This window comes from Aythya marila (genome assembly GCF_965140915.1).
Source record: "Aythya marila genome assembly, chromosome: 11".
Taxonomy (NCBI): Eukaryota; Metazoa; Chordata; class Aves; order Anseriformes; family Anatidae; genus Aythya; species Aythya marila.
This window is the reverse complement of record NC_139052.1, coordinates 5,047,577-5,065,308: the sequence shown is the minus strand read 5'-3', so window position 1 is coordinate 5,065,308 and position 17,732 is coordinate 5,047,577. Positions and strand designations below refer to the sequence as shown.

At 38.7% G+C, this 17,732-nt stretch overlaps 1 protein-coding gene across 2 annotated transcripts in view; it reads left to right on the top strand.

The window, feature by feature from the left end:
* Positions 1–17,732, top strand: part of THSD4 (thrombospondin type 1 domain containing 4) — a 289,062-nt gene that overhangs the window by 19,563 nt on the left and 251,767 nt on the right. For both annotated transcript variants that reach the window (XM_082769054.1, XM_082769055.1), the window contains exons 2-3: positions 478–582; positions 4,401–4,470. In XM_082769054.1, coding sequence (XP_082625180.1) covers positions 554–582; positions 4,401–4,470 — 99 coding nt within the window. In that variant the 5' untranslated portion in view covers positions 478–553. The remainder of the gene's footprint in view (positions 1–477; positions 583–4,400; positions 4,471–17,732) is intronic.

Here is a 17,732-nt window from a genome sequence, read left to right as displayed (position 1 = left end):
TTGAAGACTCAGAAGAGAATGATCCTTGCTTTGTTCACAAAATGCAGTGTGTGTTAATACACTGCTATACAACAGAAATTCTTCACTTCTGTGTTTTCTATTCATAGAAATCTTTAAAGCTACTCACAATTAAATAAATAAGATCCCTATTATACTGGCAATAAAGGCTCAACATCATACAGTTGACTTACCAGGGATGTGAGATAGGAAGGCAAGTACATTAAACATCAGTTCTGCACCCGTGGGAATCAGATCAAGATTTGGCATTCCACGTTTTTTCAGCCAAGCACTTTGGCACTGTTTAAGTCTTGTCACCCCAAATGAGGTGTGTCAAGTCTGTTTGTTGGTTTTACAGTTTGAATGGTCGTAAAGTCCCTGAATTCAGGTAGAAATGACTAACGCCGGTCTGTATCCAGTTTTTTAGACATCCCGAAAAACACTGAGCAGTGTTAAATCTTTTTCTCTTTCTTTCTTTAGGGTTTGTTTGACCTGCATTGTGCTTTACTACAGTGAAGAGTATTTTTCCCTGCAAGACACTTTGCATTAAAGGATCATGGTAGACAGTTTAATAGTTTCTTTGAGGTAAGTAATGCAACAAAACATTTTAAATCTGATTTAATATGTTTGTAACAGATTGCAGGAAATATTAACTTGGTAGACTCTTGCTTTTGTGTTATATGTATTTGGATAATAGGAGGATAAATAAAAATCATGTCCAAAGACAAAATAATAATGTCCATGTATCCTAGGCATAGTATTTCTTGGTGTTAGTAAAAAGAGAAAGTTCTCATTATTTGTTTCTGCTTAGAGCATCATTTGTGTGTCATTGTGACAGAATATTTTATTGGAATTTTTTTTTTTTTTTTAACGAGGCAGTGTAATTGCTTGTTTTAGTACCTGTGCTGCAATTCAGTCTAAGATTTGTATTATGCATTCCAGAAACAGCTTGACAGTGGGATAATACGGGAAATACCTTTTGAACAGCTTTTCTGACAGGGAAGCACTAACCTTTTATTAAGCTGCTCTGTCCAGTTCTGTAGCTGGGCAAGCAGATTGAGAGAAAACACGCTGCTGTGATGCTACAGGAACCTCTGCTAGGAATGACAGCTGCAGACTAGTGAACCACATACATGTCCACATACTCTTCCGTTTGTGTGGAGGTACTGCCAGTTACACCTCTGATCTGAAGTTCCTCATGGGGAATTTCAGACATCAGTCTTTGAATTCTGGCACCCTCTAGTTTCCCCATCAGAATGGGTGTCCTATTATTGACGCTATTTGTGTTATCTTTCCTGCTGAGGCTTATCCCTACATATCTCCCCAAAGCTGTCCCAGGCTTGGGCTGTCCTGCAGACTTTCACTTGGGGAGGAAGACAGGAATATGGGACAAGAGCTGAAATGCAGCTGATCACATGGCTAAAATGCTTTCACTCCTGACTGGACAATCCACAGCTGGCCATGATAGCCTTTCTTAAAAGTACAACTCACAAGGGGCAGTAACCATAAAAGAAATCTGCTTTGGTACCCTCCAGCTTCATTCATTGAGAGTTACTGTTCACTGCAGTGGGAGAGGATCTGTGAGAGGTATTCCAAATGAGGAATTAGATAGCAAACCTTTTTTTTCCACTCCTAAAGTAGGGAGCTACTATAGCTTTCATTTTTCCCCTCAGTTAAACAGGTTTTGGGTATTGTCAGTAAAAGAAAGTGGGCATGTTTGCACTTTGAGCTACTGTTGTGCAACTTGGATAGATTCCTGATTTTGCCTTAAACTAACTGCTTGGCTACCAATAATATCATAACCATGAAAGCATGGGCTTTACCAGCAAGGTCTTTACTCAGAAACCTGAATTAAACAGTCATCAATCAGCGATTTGTAGATGTTCATGTGTCCTTGAGAAGTTTTGCTTTATTTGAAGAGCACTTGTTCTTTTTGGCTTTAGTGCTAAGCAAGAATACCTGAAGCAAGCTGAAATTGGAGAAGCCTGTTTTTGTAGTTCAGAAGGCCTAATATTAGTCTGGCATGGCTGACAAAAAAAAAAAAAGAAATAAAGGCTACTGAGAGCAATAACGTTTACAAAATTAAATCGACACACACTGATTTGAAGCTAGAGGCTTACCTCAGGCTGGCTTAAGTACTCCTGCCAGTTTTGCCATGTGTTTGAAACAACAGGTTTACGCCAGTGTTTCTGGGAGACCCAAGTGCAGAAGTAAACTTAAAAACCAACTTCATTGTTCTTGAGTACATACGTACAGATGTCACTTGTAATGCAACCTCGTTACAGAATGTGTCAAGCTTTTCCTGACCATACACTAAAAGTTTGAATTTTAGAACTGAAATCTTTAACTGATTTGCTTTGAAGATTGCAGTTCTCACTCAGTTCAGAACTACCGACCTTGTGCATTATTCCAGTAGAATTTATTCGTGGAAGTCTCTTGTCCTTCTGACTAATCAGAAAAACCCACTGTGCTTCTAGTGGATGAAGGCATTCTTTTTCTTATGCAAATTTTGACCTTTCTTTCAGGTGCTCTGGGGGAATATAGGGAGTAGAAGCCATAAAGGAGTGTAGATAATAGATAGGAAGTTTCTGAAAAGGATGTTAAATATAACTTGCAGAGGATGTAGGCTGGCCCTGTCAAAAGCTGAGCTCTGCCTACTTTAAAATTTGTCATATTTTCATTGAGAGTAGTTAGGAGATCACTGCAACTGGAGGTCTGAGTTCTGTTTCTGTTTCTACCTTTGATTTTGGGTGTGATTGTCAAATCAGTTTCTTCAGTCACGCATTTGCCTTCATTCCACCACTGTCTGATTTGAGCCTTGCTCTGAACTGCGTGTCTGGGCTCTTACTGTAGCTTCTTTGCAGCATCTTACACTGGCACCAATTTCATCTGCCTCCTTTGTATTTAGCTTTATCACAAATGATAGCCATGTAAAATAAAATACTTCTCTCTAATGGACCTTTAAAGTGTTTTTGCATTTTTTTTCTACATTTGTGGCAGTAAGGAATGTTTGTTTGTTGCTTTTTTTTATTATTATTATTTTTTAATTTTATTTAAATGTTTTTGTTTTTATTTGCTTTGAGAGGGGCATAGACTATGGTGATGAAGTGATGAAAGGCCATGTGCAATAAATGCTTACCTAACAGTTCCTCTTGCGGTTTGTTAGCAAGAAATTTAGAAAATAGAAAACTCAATAAAAACATTCTCCCTAGTAGAAGAATATATTTATTTGCAGTAATCAAATGCTTTGTAAAACAAAAACAAAAAAACCCACCTGTTTTAGTTTAGTTGATCTTTTCTCTGAAAATACCTGAAACAATGTGAAATATTTAAAGGATTACTGCATAGTAAGCAAAGGAAGGGGCTGGGAGTAGGAAGCACAGCTGGATTTTGTCTGGTCCATTAGTTTGCAGATGGATTTTGTGTCCAAATCCATCAGTTTTATTTCTGCATTGAAATTCAGCAAATCATTAGCAGCTTTCTCCTTCATGGGGGGTCCAAAAGATTCCCTTTGTAAACTGAGAAGTCAAACTCCCAGTAGAAATAAAGATATCTTAATTTTCCCTCTTTCTTACCTTTTTGGGTTTTCTGATGAAGGGCTTTCTAGGAGGATGCAAACCAGTCCCCTATTCAAGTTGTAGCAAACAAAAGAGTGAGCTAACTGAACCAAACTTGTAACGGGCTCTTAGGAGTCATTACAGTGGTGAGGCTTGACAGAACAAAGTTTGTTTGGGCTTGCTTCCCATTATGACTCCTTTCAGATTGAAGATGTGGGGACTGGGGTGATGCTTGGCTGCTTATCCTGAGTCTCTGGTGAGCTGTGTCCGCTACTTTCCATCTTCTGTGCCCATTAGGTTATTCAATTTCCATAAGTGTTAGGCAGCTGGGGAAGAGCCTACATTCTGCAGAATCATGGAGGTTCTTTGCATGTTTCCTGTGTGCTGGAGGTGGAGTGTACATCTGCAAAACGAGGAACCAGAGTTAGAAACAGACTCAGTCCACATATGGCCGAACTCTTACCTAACACTTCAGAAAAATTGTGGAGCATATGTCAATTTAATCACCAAATGCTGAGGTGTAAAAGTATGCACTTTGAAAAATATTTTAATTTAAACATAATGTTATATGAAATGCTGTTAGTGGATTCTACTTGGTGCACTTTTGCTTTATAGATAAATGTGTGTACTTGTTTCTGCCTGCTGTGTAGTGAGGAGAATGTCATAAGAACATTTCACACAGCTTAGTGAGTCTGCTTTGCTTAGTAATGCTGTTTAAATGTGTAAATAAGCCCTCGCAGCGTCAAACCCTTTAATGGGTTATAGGTGTGTGTGGTTTGGATTAGTGGCAATGATGTGTTCTGTTTCTCTATTTGTTTTTTTTTTTTTTCTTTTTTTTTTTTCCAGACTTCTCAGTTCACTAGCAGTGCTGGGATTTCAGTTTGTCATCCCACAGCCTTCAATTGAACACAGAAAGGTAAGCATTACAAATATTTGGAAATTGTGTACTTAAAGGTAAACATTGAAAACAGAGGAAGATGTGTGAAGTGATGCAATCTAGATAAAGATCTGGGAATAATGTAGCTTTTGTTGTGTGTGTATGTTTTCATATTAATATATATGTTTTTAAAAGAGCCCCATCATAGTTAATCAGGTGAGCGTTATAAACAGATATAACGAAAGTGTATGGTGTGTTGTAGGTCACAAATACAGCTGTGACAGCTTGCTTAAAGTTTAGAGCATTTTCATCATGTAAGACAAATGGGAGAAATAATTCACATCAGTGAGAGCAGCACTCAAATATGGAGTGATTAGCAGAAGCATCCAGTTGCTCATAGGTAGCACTTCTTCTTACAGAGATCTGTAAGCATCTGAAGCAGATACTGGACCCAAACCACACTTAGGTGTTAAAACTGAAATTGCTAGAGACTGGAGCTGGAAACTGTAAACCTTTCTTCTTGTGCTCTTGTGAAAAGTTCACATGCACATCTAAGAAGGCATGCAGCCAGCACACAGTACAGAGGACCCTTCTATCCTTCTCAGTATTAGTGAGGCCTCAGCTGGAAAACTTCTTTTAGATTTTTGCACTGCTTTTCAGGAAAGTAGTGGATGATTTGGAAACAGAGGGCAGCAGTGAATTATTCTCGGGAGGTTTTACAATTTTACCTCTGAGGGGAGTTTGAACAAATTTGGGTTGTTTAGTCTAAAGAGAAGGCTGAGGGGGAGGAGCAGACATAATCTCCAGATACTCTGAAGTGCCAAAGAGAGGTCTATTCTTTACCTCTGCAGTAGAATAGATGAGAAGTAAAGGATTGAAATTGGCAGGGGAAATTTGGGTTTGATTATTAGAAAAAATTTCCCACAGTAAGGATGTAATGAATAATAGGTCACATTTACTTGATAACTTCTAGCATTTCCATGATGGAGGCTTGGTGAATATGTTGGACAGATACTTGCCAGGAATGAGGGTATTGGCGATTCTGCCAGAGACATGAGGGAGAAACCTTTTGAGTGCTCTTCTGTTTCTATGTAGTCTGTGATCTTATATCTGTCTCATCTCTAAGTTGGTACTCAAACCCAGTAAATTAATAATTAAAAGATGTCAAGTAATGTACATTGCACAGGTTTGGTGAATAATGCAAATATACTAAATTTGTAAAATCATTAGGTAAAAACAAAAATTACTATGCAAAAGATTTTTATGGCTTCTTCTGGAATACAAAGGTTGTAGTGTTGGTCAGTAGTTTCTAGGATGTTGTTTTTTTTCCTTATCTAACTTACTTTGAACTTACGTTCATAGAATATAATTTCTAAATATCAACCAACCTCTTCAATGAGGCCAGAGTATTTATCAGTAGTAGCAAAAGGAGGAGGAAACTTTGCATGAAACCAAATAATCACCATTTGTGTTTAAAAATCAACCAAGCTGTCTCAAACTGTTTAAACTGAAATCTTTTCTTAATATTTGAGTGATTAACTTCTCTTGTCCATCAGTACTGGACATACGAACAGCCCTCCTGCTGCTCATCATGCAGTTAAGATCTCTGTTCTCTCTCCCCACACTTATTTTATTGAATAAATACTATTTAACCTTTTCTGTTAAGTGCCATGCTGTGATGAACCAAAGGTTAAACTATGAAACATAACAGTCCTCTTCCTGGACAAACACTGGAGTCTGTATTCCCAGCTTTTCAGAAGTCATCCATGGGTGGATTGTTAACTGATCCTATGTTGCTGAATTAAAACAGTAAGTTGTAGTTATAGCTGTACTTTGCTTATTTTAGTGAAATTGGTAGCGTATGCAGTAGTAAAGATTGTCCAAAAAAAATTCTGGTGTAAATATTGCTTTGTATTGGCTTCCTGCTTCTGTTATTAAGTAGTAGCATTGAAACAGTGTAGTTTCTTTGAATTTATGTGCATCTTTTTGTCGCCCAATTGTATATTACTACTGACTTTAATGGAGGTACAGTATATTATCCAACTGATTTTCAATGCGTGGAAGAAGTGTCAGGGTTTGCTTTTACAAGCTTTTCATTGGGGCACTGCAATATTTGTCAAGTACTTGAATGAAATGAGCAAGATTCCTCCGCTTTGCTGTGGTGAGCTGTTAGATCAGCTGAGTTACCCATGGAGATGTACTGGAGTAGCACTGCAATGTAATGGCCAAAACTCATCATTACTCAAATAGCACTTCTGTTCATGAGAGGGAATTTCTACACTTAACAGCTACTTCAGATGTTACTTCCCTATCTATAGGATAAAGTTTTTTTTTGTGCAAGGTTAAGTTTTTCTGGTTTTGCTGGAGTTTTAGGGGTTGGTGTTGGTATTTTGTTTATTTTCAGTAGCCATGGATGTTTTGCTTCTAGGATTAATCTCTGAGACACCTCTGTTTTCTCTGTTCTCCTTAAATCCACCACATAATAGCACTGTGTTGATTGTGTTGGCAGAACACGAGTTAGGAGCTTATCAGAACTTCTTTTAATCAAATCAGTCTGTCACTGTGGACTGACCATGGGGATCTAGGAGCTTCCCATTCGCTTCAGGACAAGATGATTACAAATAACGCATTGCCTCTGCTTGCCTTGCCTCATGCCCCTATCCCTCTATCTACAGTTTTAAAGTTGCCGAACACCCACATTTCGGTGGTTGGATAGATCTCTTTCTGGGCAGTCATACACCTCCCTGACGTTTGTCCTATGACCATTATATATGGCAAGTAAAATCAAACACTAAGACTTAAAGGAATTCTGGCATTTTCTTGGATGAATTGGTCAACGTACTTTGAGGGGTAAAAGTGAGGAGATGAGCTTTTCTCTTGCTCTCCTTTGTCTGTAAAGAAATCAAGGAATGAATGGGTTCTTTATTTTTTTCTGTCTTTGTCTTCCATTTTTATTTTCTGTGGCAGGCTTGCTCGCTTGTTCCATTACACTACACTGCTGCCAAGGGCTTACAGTGTTAGGAATGGTCCCTTCTGCTGGGCTGTAGAAAGAGGAAAATGGAGATCCAAATGTGAATGTAGAGGGAGAGTGTACAGAGTACGATAACTTCCCGTGCTATTTCAGATGATAGGAATTTGGTTACTGCTTGTGACAATTATATCAATGTTAAGATTCATACAGGAAATGTTGTGTATAAATGTGGTCCTACAGCTGCATTTATGTTGTGATAGTGACGGTGAGTGGTGGTTTCTTAATGTCTACTGTTGGTTTACCCTCCCACACCCTGTAAAAGTCATTGTTCTGCTAACTGAAAAGGATAGGGCTGCCTAATGCAGCTGAACACGCCGTAACAATGTAAAATGTGAAGCATGAAGCTAATCTACTCTATCCTTGAAACTGGGGGAAATTGAAGTTAGACAAAGCAGTTAGTATCTACGCTTGGCTTTTGGCCAAAGCATCAGAGCTAATGCCTAGCAGTTCGGAGGAGTGCCGTGGGATCTCCACCGCAGCTGGGCACCACCTTGCTTCTGCCTCGGCTGAGTGTTGGGAGCTTGGTAACAGAAAGCCCTGAGTAATCCTGCCTTGGAATCCAGGTAGGGCAAAGCTCCCCCCCTAAGGTCAGCAGGGAGTGAAATCTGTAGCTTGTCAGGACCTGCTAAGTTGCAAACCAGCTCTTGCTAGCAGCCCTGCTGTGGGGTTCCTGTGGCTCTGTCCTGCTGGGCTGCACACACTGCAGAGGGTTTTGCTGGGGCAGCTTACTGCCCGTGCGTGTGTGTACGTGTTGCTTACAGCTATTTGCTGGTGCCGCTCATTTTTCTGCAATGTATTCCTTGTTTTATAAGATACCTGTTGTACATTGCTGCTACATCTCCCTATACATCAGTTCCATAAAACTGATTGTAGCTCATACTCGTCTTGCAGCGTGCTACAGGTCAGCATATCCACACGCCTTCAGTGCAGGTGCTTGACTTTAACCAGATAGATATACGTGCTGTTGCACTCACTGAAACCATGGGGAAATGGAGCCTTTCTGGCTGTCGGTGTTTATATTGTAATTAGCAGGGATTTTTAGGGAACTGGTGAGTGATACAGACTGTGCAAATGTGTTTCCTTTAAACTTACCCTTTTAATGCAACAGAGTGTCCAGAACACCACCTGTAAGAAGGTTGCTGCTCTCCCAGGGCTGTAACCAATTCCCTGTCCACGCTGCGGGTTAACATGCTTTAGGTAATAAAATTACCAAAATTTGTAATTTAGGTAATTTTTAATCTTCAGCTTCATGCTGGAGAGGGAGTCAAAAAATTATTTAGTGCAAATACACTTTGAAAATCAAGGCCCAATGGTTTCATTATTTTTAACCTGCTTTATAATGGAACTCTGAATTTATTTATTTATTTATTTTCATTAAAGGTACTGGGTTCCTTAAGCATGGGGCATCAGGGGCTTAAAGCTTGTTCTGTATTTCTTTGGGAAAAATGACAGTCTTTTTTTCTCTGGTTGTTTTCCAGAGAAGGTGAACTTGCAAGGTAATAGGCAAGCTTTTTAAAAATCTTTTAAAAGTCAAGTGAATGTCTACACCACATGTGGACCCCAAAGAATTTCACTAAGTGTGGAAATACAACAGAATGGCAACAACTTTGGCACAGCTGAAGATGATCGACCTGCAGAAGGCCTGGGGTAGTAACAGAAGCCGAGTGACTTAGATCACAGGTGGTAATCAGTGATGAGGAAATAGTTTATTAAAATAAAGAAGCCTAATTTCTGATATAATGAGGTCCTGATGCTTATCATCTCTCTGTTACTCTAAATCAGAAGCAATCCCACTCCAGATAAGGAGTGATTATATACAAGTGCTGGGGGCGAGGTTAGGAGTGAGCCATCTGTTTACTTGAAAGTACTTACTGGTCTCTCAGCAAAATGGAAAGAAACCACTGCCTTCACACAGTAAGCTCACAGAATGCAACGGAGGTGGTCTTGGTGTGAAAAAAATTATCCAAACGTAGAGGAAGCTTCAAGCTCTGGCACAAAAACTGTTCTGAATTTGTTCAGAGCTGTTTACTTTCTAGGCTATTTAAATAATGTTCAAGTCTCTTCAGATGTGGTCAAAGTTGGTTGAAGGGGCAGTTAAGCTTTCCAGGCATTGTAGCTCTCTTTGGTGATTTGTGAATACAAAGGTCTTCTATTTCCAGGCTTTTTAGCCCTTTAATCTTCACAGGCACAGATGTTCAGACAGAGTTTTTATACAAAGAGCGGAAACCCAAATCGTTTAAGCTGGTAGTATTTACACTTACCATGTACTGTAAAATTCAAACGTTTTACTACATCTCTGATTAAAGGCTTCCAAAACGCACTGAAGGATTAAAATGGCAGAGCATACTAACCAGGCGGACATATACACATTGTGTGATGGTGTTTTGCTTGGCCTCTGCTCCATTTTTCTGCTAGCCTTGAGAGATCTGAGAAGTTGTTATCTACAAGTTTCAGGGGGTTTTTTGTAGATTACATTTTATCAAACCACCAGTGTGCCACATGTTTCTTGTAAGAGGCATTTAAAATATAGCCGTTCCAAATGTAGGGCTGTAAAATGGACTGTAAAGACTTTCTGCTGGGAAATTGTCATGGCTATATAGGTATGGTCTTTATTGGAAATCAGCTGAACTAATATTGGAAGAATATTCCTTTAAGATGCTTAGACTGGTGAAAGAATTAAATCAGTTCCATAGATGTGTTTACAATGCTGGCAGGGAAATACTATAATGTTACACTTGAACAGGCTCTAAAACTAAACTATAATTTCCTCAGCCCATTCAAAATTTGGCATGCTGTGCTCTGAACCTTAGTTCAGTTCTAGTTTCTGTGAGTCAGCCTGCTTTTCTTTGTACACTCATGAAATTTTAACAGGACAGAGACTACCTTTTCTTTTGTGGGCACGGACCATTGGTCAGCTATACAATAAGATGGTAAACATTCATGAAGAATACCGAATCTCATCCTGAATATGACATACAGATTTTTTTAATAACCACAATGTATTTATTATACCAGTGTTTTGAATCCTTAGGCTGGACCTGGTTGCTTTAAAAGCTGCGTGGACATCTTTTATGATGGACTGTGCCCTAGCAGAATGTTCAGTCAGGAGAACTATGAAATAAAGGAGGGGCAGCCCTCGGGTAGTGGAAAAAATAGGACAAAGTCAAGTTTTCCAAGTGCTTTGACACTCCTCTAATAATGATGTCAATGGTTTGGCCTCATAGCATGGGTCATCAGGTGTGGTATAATGAGAAGGGGGTCCATGGAAGGGACAATTTAAAAATGCTTAAAGCCTGATGAGGGGCTTTGAGAAATATTAATAGGATTAGAGCTCTTTGCTCTGGGAAGCACAGGACAAATATGATAATAGTTTAGAATTAAAACAAAACAAAACACCCCAAAGGTATGCAAGCTTCTGTTAATTCCACTTTGCATCCAGCACACAGACATGAGTTAACTGAGTGAGTAACATTGGTGGTGGTGTTCTGAGCAGGTGATAAAATGCCCCTCTGGACACAATTTCTTTGTCTTTGGTTAAAAAATAATTCCATAAAGCTTTGCAAAACAGACATTCATGTCTGTTTATATGCCTTTCGCATGTATAACTAGGAGTATGATGTAGTTAATTTGTTCATGAATCCATTGGGATTCAGAGTGTTTAACCAGAAAAAAAGAATTTCTGGATAACATGTTAGAAAGGAAATATAATATTTTACGTAAAGTAAAACTGGAGAAAACCATCGATGTCTGATTTGGTTTAGATAGCTCCAGATCTAAAGATGGTCTTTTATCACTTCATAGTTTTGAATTTAGGATTATGTAAGATGCTGAGTATCTGCAAAATGCCTAGGAACATTGGCTGTGGCTATAGCAACTTGCTTAATTAGGTAGCTGATTAAAAGGTATATACTTTCACCAAGCATTATGATCGTTAGTACTGTGAAAGTCCATCATTAACTCCAATTTGGAATATCACATGCAGCATCGCAAACTGGAAAAAGTATTGAGAATGAGGATAATCTGAATTCTTGCTTGTTTCCTGTACAAAGGGAGACAGAACAGAATAGGGCTGATGATTTTCAGCAGGAGATCACCAAGTGGGATTGTGTTAGTGGTTTCAGATCAAACATTGTGGCATGGTGAAATGATAAATAACAAGTGCGGAATGAGCATTTGTTATTTATCATAACGAAAAAATGTGGAGGTACACCGTGGAATTATCAGGCTTCATGCTTAACCAGTGGAAGAAGCAGCACTTCTTCAAGGAACAATGGATAACCGAATTGTAAAATGTGGGGTATTTTGGAAGCCAAAACTATAAATAGACTAAGAAAGGTATTAGTTTTATTCATGGATGTTATGTCCATTAGTGGCTATTAAACACAACAATTTGAATTTGGTGTTTAGCTGAATTTAGCCCTTAAATTACTGATTAGCTGGAAGTAGAGGGGTCTGTGCGTGTCTCTCTAAATATGTCCTGGGCCTTGCACTGTTCCCTGAGCTTTTCCTTTTTCACCAAATCAGAATATAATACTGGGTTAAATGGGCCTCCAATTTATCTGCTGTTTTCTACTTTTCTGAACACTTAATTTGTGTGTATGCTGGTTGAATAAGACGAACTACCCTATAGTATCTAAAATCTGTATTTGTCAAATAAGTGCTGCACTGTCAGTCGTCATCTTCATGCACAAGTAGTTGCGTATGAAATGTCTGTGGCTTTCAGCTCAAGTGATACTTCCTCTTTAGGGATGTTTTTGCATAGTGGAGTTTCAACAATTGCTGCTGAAATCCCAAGATGTGGATCTTATTTCTGACTTTTCTCATGGAGGCAGTACTAGAAATTTGCATTGTATTCTAATGCCATGTGTGCTGCTGTTTTTTTTTCTGAAATTGTTGATTCCAGATCAGAGTGATTGCTGCCTTGTAAGAATTCAAGGAAACTTTTTCTATGTAAGATGTAGTCTGTGACAGGGTGGCATACTGAATTCAGTAACACTGAGGTTCTGATATACTAAAGGTAAAGGAAGGCTCCTTGCTTGTCATGGGACTAAAGCAACAAGAATGACAACAGTGGCATTTGGCAGTGATTTAATGGAGAATTAGTCTGCCTAAAAGCTACCAGGGATGTTAACGTTCTATAGGACAACTTGACATTTCTAAAATCCTTAAAATTTGCAAGTAAGAAAGTGACCAATAGACCTACTCAATTCTTTCCTTCTGTGCATGTGAATTATATCACTTTGTTCGATCTTCGCGTTGTCTTCTTGTGTAAATTCAAATGCATTAGGAAGAAATATCTGTAAGTGATTTGTGAAATCTTCATCCTGTGATTGAGAGGGTGAAGGTGAAATTTATAAGGTTTTGTCATTTTAGTTGTTTCTGTTTTACTGTAGGTACGAAGTGATGACTAATGGGTTTAACAAGCCCAGACAGGCGAGTTTCTCAGCTTCAGAATGTGATATTTTTTCTTGCTGTCCTCTCACTTTGTATTCCTTTCTTACTTCACATCGTGTCCTTTTCTTACTTCTGCTCCAGTGAAGTGGTGAACATTACTGAATGGGCAAGGTGTTTTATGTGATAAAAATATATTCATATTTTACATGGGCTTGATACGAGACTCCAGCAGAGGAGGTTTTGTAGAAGAATACTTTCATGCTAATGTGTTTAACTGTGTGTCTGTAAATAGTTACTTACAGGTTACACACAACTGCTGGTGCAGGCTAGGGAAATAAGCAAGCTGAAATGCTGATGCTGTAAAATACAATGCTGTAAAAATAGGTGAAGTTAGTGGATCTTACAAAGATCTGACAGCTGCTCTCTGATGCCATGAACTTCTTAGCTCCAGATAAATTTACAGTCTCTGCTCAGTACATGCTGAGTACATAAACCAACTGCTGTTGTAGAAGTAACTGACAAATTCCACAGTGAGACCTGCAAAGCTTATAAGCTGCAGTAGCTGTGACACCAGTTTTCTTCTCTTCTGAATACTTGGACAATGAGGACACAAGCTGTCCAACATACTGCTGAAGTTATAAAGTAAATAAAGCATTCAGTTAAGGAGTCAGTTTCCAGATTAAATGAAACCTTGCAATACTTACTAATATGCTCAGTTGTGGTGTATATATCATAAAATCAGAGTTGTGTATATAAAAAAATCTTATGCATTGCATTCAAAAAAGGAACAGTCAGAACAAGTCACCTAGGGCTGGGTCTCATTATTTGCTACAAAGGCACCTAAAGTATCTCAAGAATCCAAATACCAGCTCTCCTGGGCACTGGAAAGATCTAAAAGATCTCAAAAGACGATTGTAATTGAGGAACAATATTACTGCTATGTAGTTCTTTTCTTCCCTCTTTCCTGCTCTACTGTGTTTTGAGAACTTAGCCTGGATGAATCTGTTGGAAGGATCTCAGCATGCCGGTAATTAAACTTCAGACTGGCTTCAGATTAGGCCTTCATCCCACCAGACGCTAAATTTAGAACCAAGTCTGAAAAAAACTTCCAGGATTATACATGTATTTTACTCTGGGACTGATTTGTCAGCAAGAAATCTTGATAATGCAGCAGTGATAAATTTTTTTCTGTGAAGTTTTTGTAATCTTGAAGTACTGTGCAACAGAAGAGAAAACTACCTGTTTCAAAAAGAGGAGTGTCAAAGATAAGACTGGATTATTCAAATTATATATCTGCAGTTGTGGCTGATATAGCAGACATTCCAGAGAGAGGAAGACAAAAAGTGTATTCTGGCCCCCCGGGTGTACAGGGTAAGCAAACAGGCAGACAATTAGGAGAAAGGAAACAATTGCCAGTTCCTTCTTTTTCTTAAATCACTAGAGACTTTCTGTTGGAAGCACAGCAAAAGGACTAAGTAGGTCTTTAAAATCAATTTGAATGAGAATAGAAGAGAGGCCTGAGCAGCCCAAGCAAATGAGGGATGTTGTGGGTTATGCAGAAAAAAACGGCTTAAAAGTGAGGTGGGACTCTTCTTAGAAATGGCAAAAGCAGGAGTTGGTCCTGAAGGGCCCTGGCACCTACTGGCAGGACTCTCCATCATACTGAACTGTCATTGCTGCAAGTCTGTGCACATTAGTAAAGTCTGATTTTTTCGGTGCATAAAAAAAAAATAAAGGTGAATGTAGTTAAGGAAACAAGAGACAAAGCAGCCTAACGTATTCTCCTTTTGGGTTTTTCAGTTTGTTACTCATGGTATTCTGAGTTTTTGTAACTGTGTTATCTACACACTCATGCCTGCTGTCTTGAAAGTAAGTGACAATGTCTATGTGAAACTATTTGAAGTCAAACTTAATTGCACTGTAGCACCTCCACATTTCATGATAATATTGATTGCTAGTTCTGGATGTGGTTCTGTGTATAGGATCCGATTCCATGGATTTTAATATTCCCTGTGCATTTGTTTAGTTTTGCACAGAACTAGTACTGAAGGTTGTTTAAGCAGAACACAGCAAATGCATAATTAGCATTTAAGTCCATGGGACTTGCACACATTTTTTCTGAGAGAAGATTTTGGTGATGTGTTTTTAATTATCATTCCTGACTTTGTTAGTTTACTCAAAGAAACAAATATGCATGTCGCATGGACCTGGGGAAAATTAGGGAAAGAAGAGGAAATGGAATGTGTTTTCTTACCTGTCACATGCATAAAAATCTCCATCACTGCCTTGTTGGCTTCTGCTGTCTTAATAGGTTTGTTAACTGGCTCTGTTTGGAGTTCCCAAACTGTAAGTTAAGTCACAAATACTATTTTACAGGTCTTGTACAACAAGCTGATTTATAAACACACAAGAAATTGCTACTTCTACTTACAAGCCTTGTGCTGCCAAATAATTGAAGAATGCACAGAAAAGAAAGGGCTATAATTATGGGGTGAAACAAAGGGGGAAAATAGATTGAATATATAGAATAAACCCCTTGGTGGTTGATTAACTTGCAGTAGATAGACATCTTTTTGGTACTTACATGGTTGCAATGGCTATTACTCTGTCTCCTGAAGGAGCAATCAATCATGAACTATGGGAAAGTAGATGAAATGGCTTAGTTGATCTCTCTTTTGTGGGCTGTGTTGTTCTGTTAAAGAAATTGCTTTCATGATTTAGCTCAGCAAGGAAAATTCAGTATGTTTTTTGGTTGTCCCCTGTGCGGGCTCAAACTCTTCCCTTGAGAATCTGTGCCGTTTGGGTCATTTTTAAAGCGAGGGGAGACCTAGAGCCAGGAATCCTGCAGTTTGTGGTGTTTCCGAAGTATTTTGGAATACTTCTGCTGTCTCCCTTAGCTACCTGTAATTTCCTGGCTGTATCCTAGGGCACTGTGAGAATTCATTGCTGGCTGCAAGGTAACCTGGAAATCATAGGACCTAAGGGCGGGCAGAGACCTGTGAGTCCTGTAGGCCAGGTGCTCTGCTCTGCCCCAGGGAAGGTCTGTGCTAGCTTGGTTGCTGTCGACAGAGGTTGGGGACTGGCCTGCGAGGCAGTGGTACCAGCAGCTCCTCAGGTATTCAGTCCCCATGCTTTGTGTGCTTGTTCTGCTAAGTACGTTTACTTCTTCCTGCTAACTTGGATCACCTCTGCTAAAATTTAAATCCACTGTTCCTTGTCATAAAGTCCATAGACATGGAGAACAACTTGCTGCAAAGAGAAGATGAATAGTTTTGTTTGCTTAATTTAAACTGTTGGTAAGTCTAATTATTGCCCCCTAAGTTTTCTGTTGCATAAGCTAAACAGCTTCAATTTAGTCAGTCGTAGGTTTTACTGAGTAGATGTTACCACTAACCACTTGTATTGTTCTCTAAAGAGTCATCATTGGCCCCCGTCTTTCTCAAAGTGAAAAAATAGAGACCTTAATTAAAAAAACTACATAACCTAATTTGCTACTGAAAATCCCTTTCTTAGAATTTTTACTACAACCTAGCAGTAAGACTGTAAGACCTTAAAAGTAAATATTTGCATATCAATGTAAGACACTACGTTGTTATTTTTAGTTGGTTTGATTATTAGATTCTGATTTAAATAGCTAGATTAAACTTTCTTGTGCTATGTCTAGAACTGTTTTACTGTGAAGATTAAGTGGCGTGAAATGACGTTTTATTGCCTTCAGTCATTTGAAGTATCATTTCATATGGAACAATTCTTGTTGCAATGAAGCATGGCAGCCAGAAAGTTCTCTCTGCAACTGGTCAACACTTGTGGCTATTATATTAATTCCTATTGCTGATTAATGAAATAATTCTTATTTTAGTGCTGATTTGACTTGCTTTCAGACTAATGGATTTTAGTCGGTGCCTATATAAATGCCTTTGGCTTCAAAAGAAAAAAAAAAAAAGTGCACTGAACCGTCATAGAAACGATTATGATGTAGTCCAGACAAATGAAATGTGCCTTGTCTGAAACCAATGAAGTGTTGGTTTTACAATAAGTAAATTTGACTGCAAACTGGGCTCAGACCAGAAGAGTGTCTCTATATAAGAGTTATCATTTTGTATCTGTGGTAGAGCTACATTAATGTGTAACGTATGTGTGAACTGTGAATATTGACTGAAAAAATAGCTAACTGAAGAACAGCTTATTCAGTTGGTCATATTGTAAGCCAGTGATGTTCTGTTATTGGATATGACTGCAAATATAACAGCCAGAAACCAAGACCTTGTTGCATGTTATTCATAATTCTGACATTATGTGGTTATTAGATTGTACAGGCTATTGGATTTAAAAGGTTGTTGCCAAATGGGGTACCCACAGAAGAAAAAGAGACATTAAATACAGAGACATCTGCTCCCGTTTTCAAATAACACTAGTGAAATGGGGAGCACGTCACACTATTGCAGATGCTTTTTATTATTCAGAAGTAATAATTAAATGCAGTTTTTTCTGTGGTTGGTGATGAAAGAGCGAGAGCAACCTCAGAGGGGGGAAATGTTTCAGATTATGTAGACCACAACTGACTATTCCACAGCAGCACCACAAACCCTACGCTGGCTTGGCTTTTCATATTGTAATGGTATATTCAACCCATGTTTGCAAACCGCATTCCACCAAAGCCTGCCATGTGAATAGCGAGCTGATCAGTAACGTGTGCTGACGGGCATGGGTGGTTTGCAGTTCAGTTAGTGACTGCGCGTGTTATCTGTGACTAGAGGCAAACTATGTAGATGTTAATCTTCTAGTGCTATACAATAATGTTTCAGCCAAAATTATTAACAGAAGCTATGTTTTAGAAGGTCATCCTTTGAAGTGGGGAGAAGTGCCGTGCAGAGGG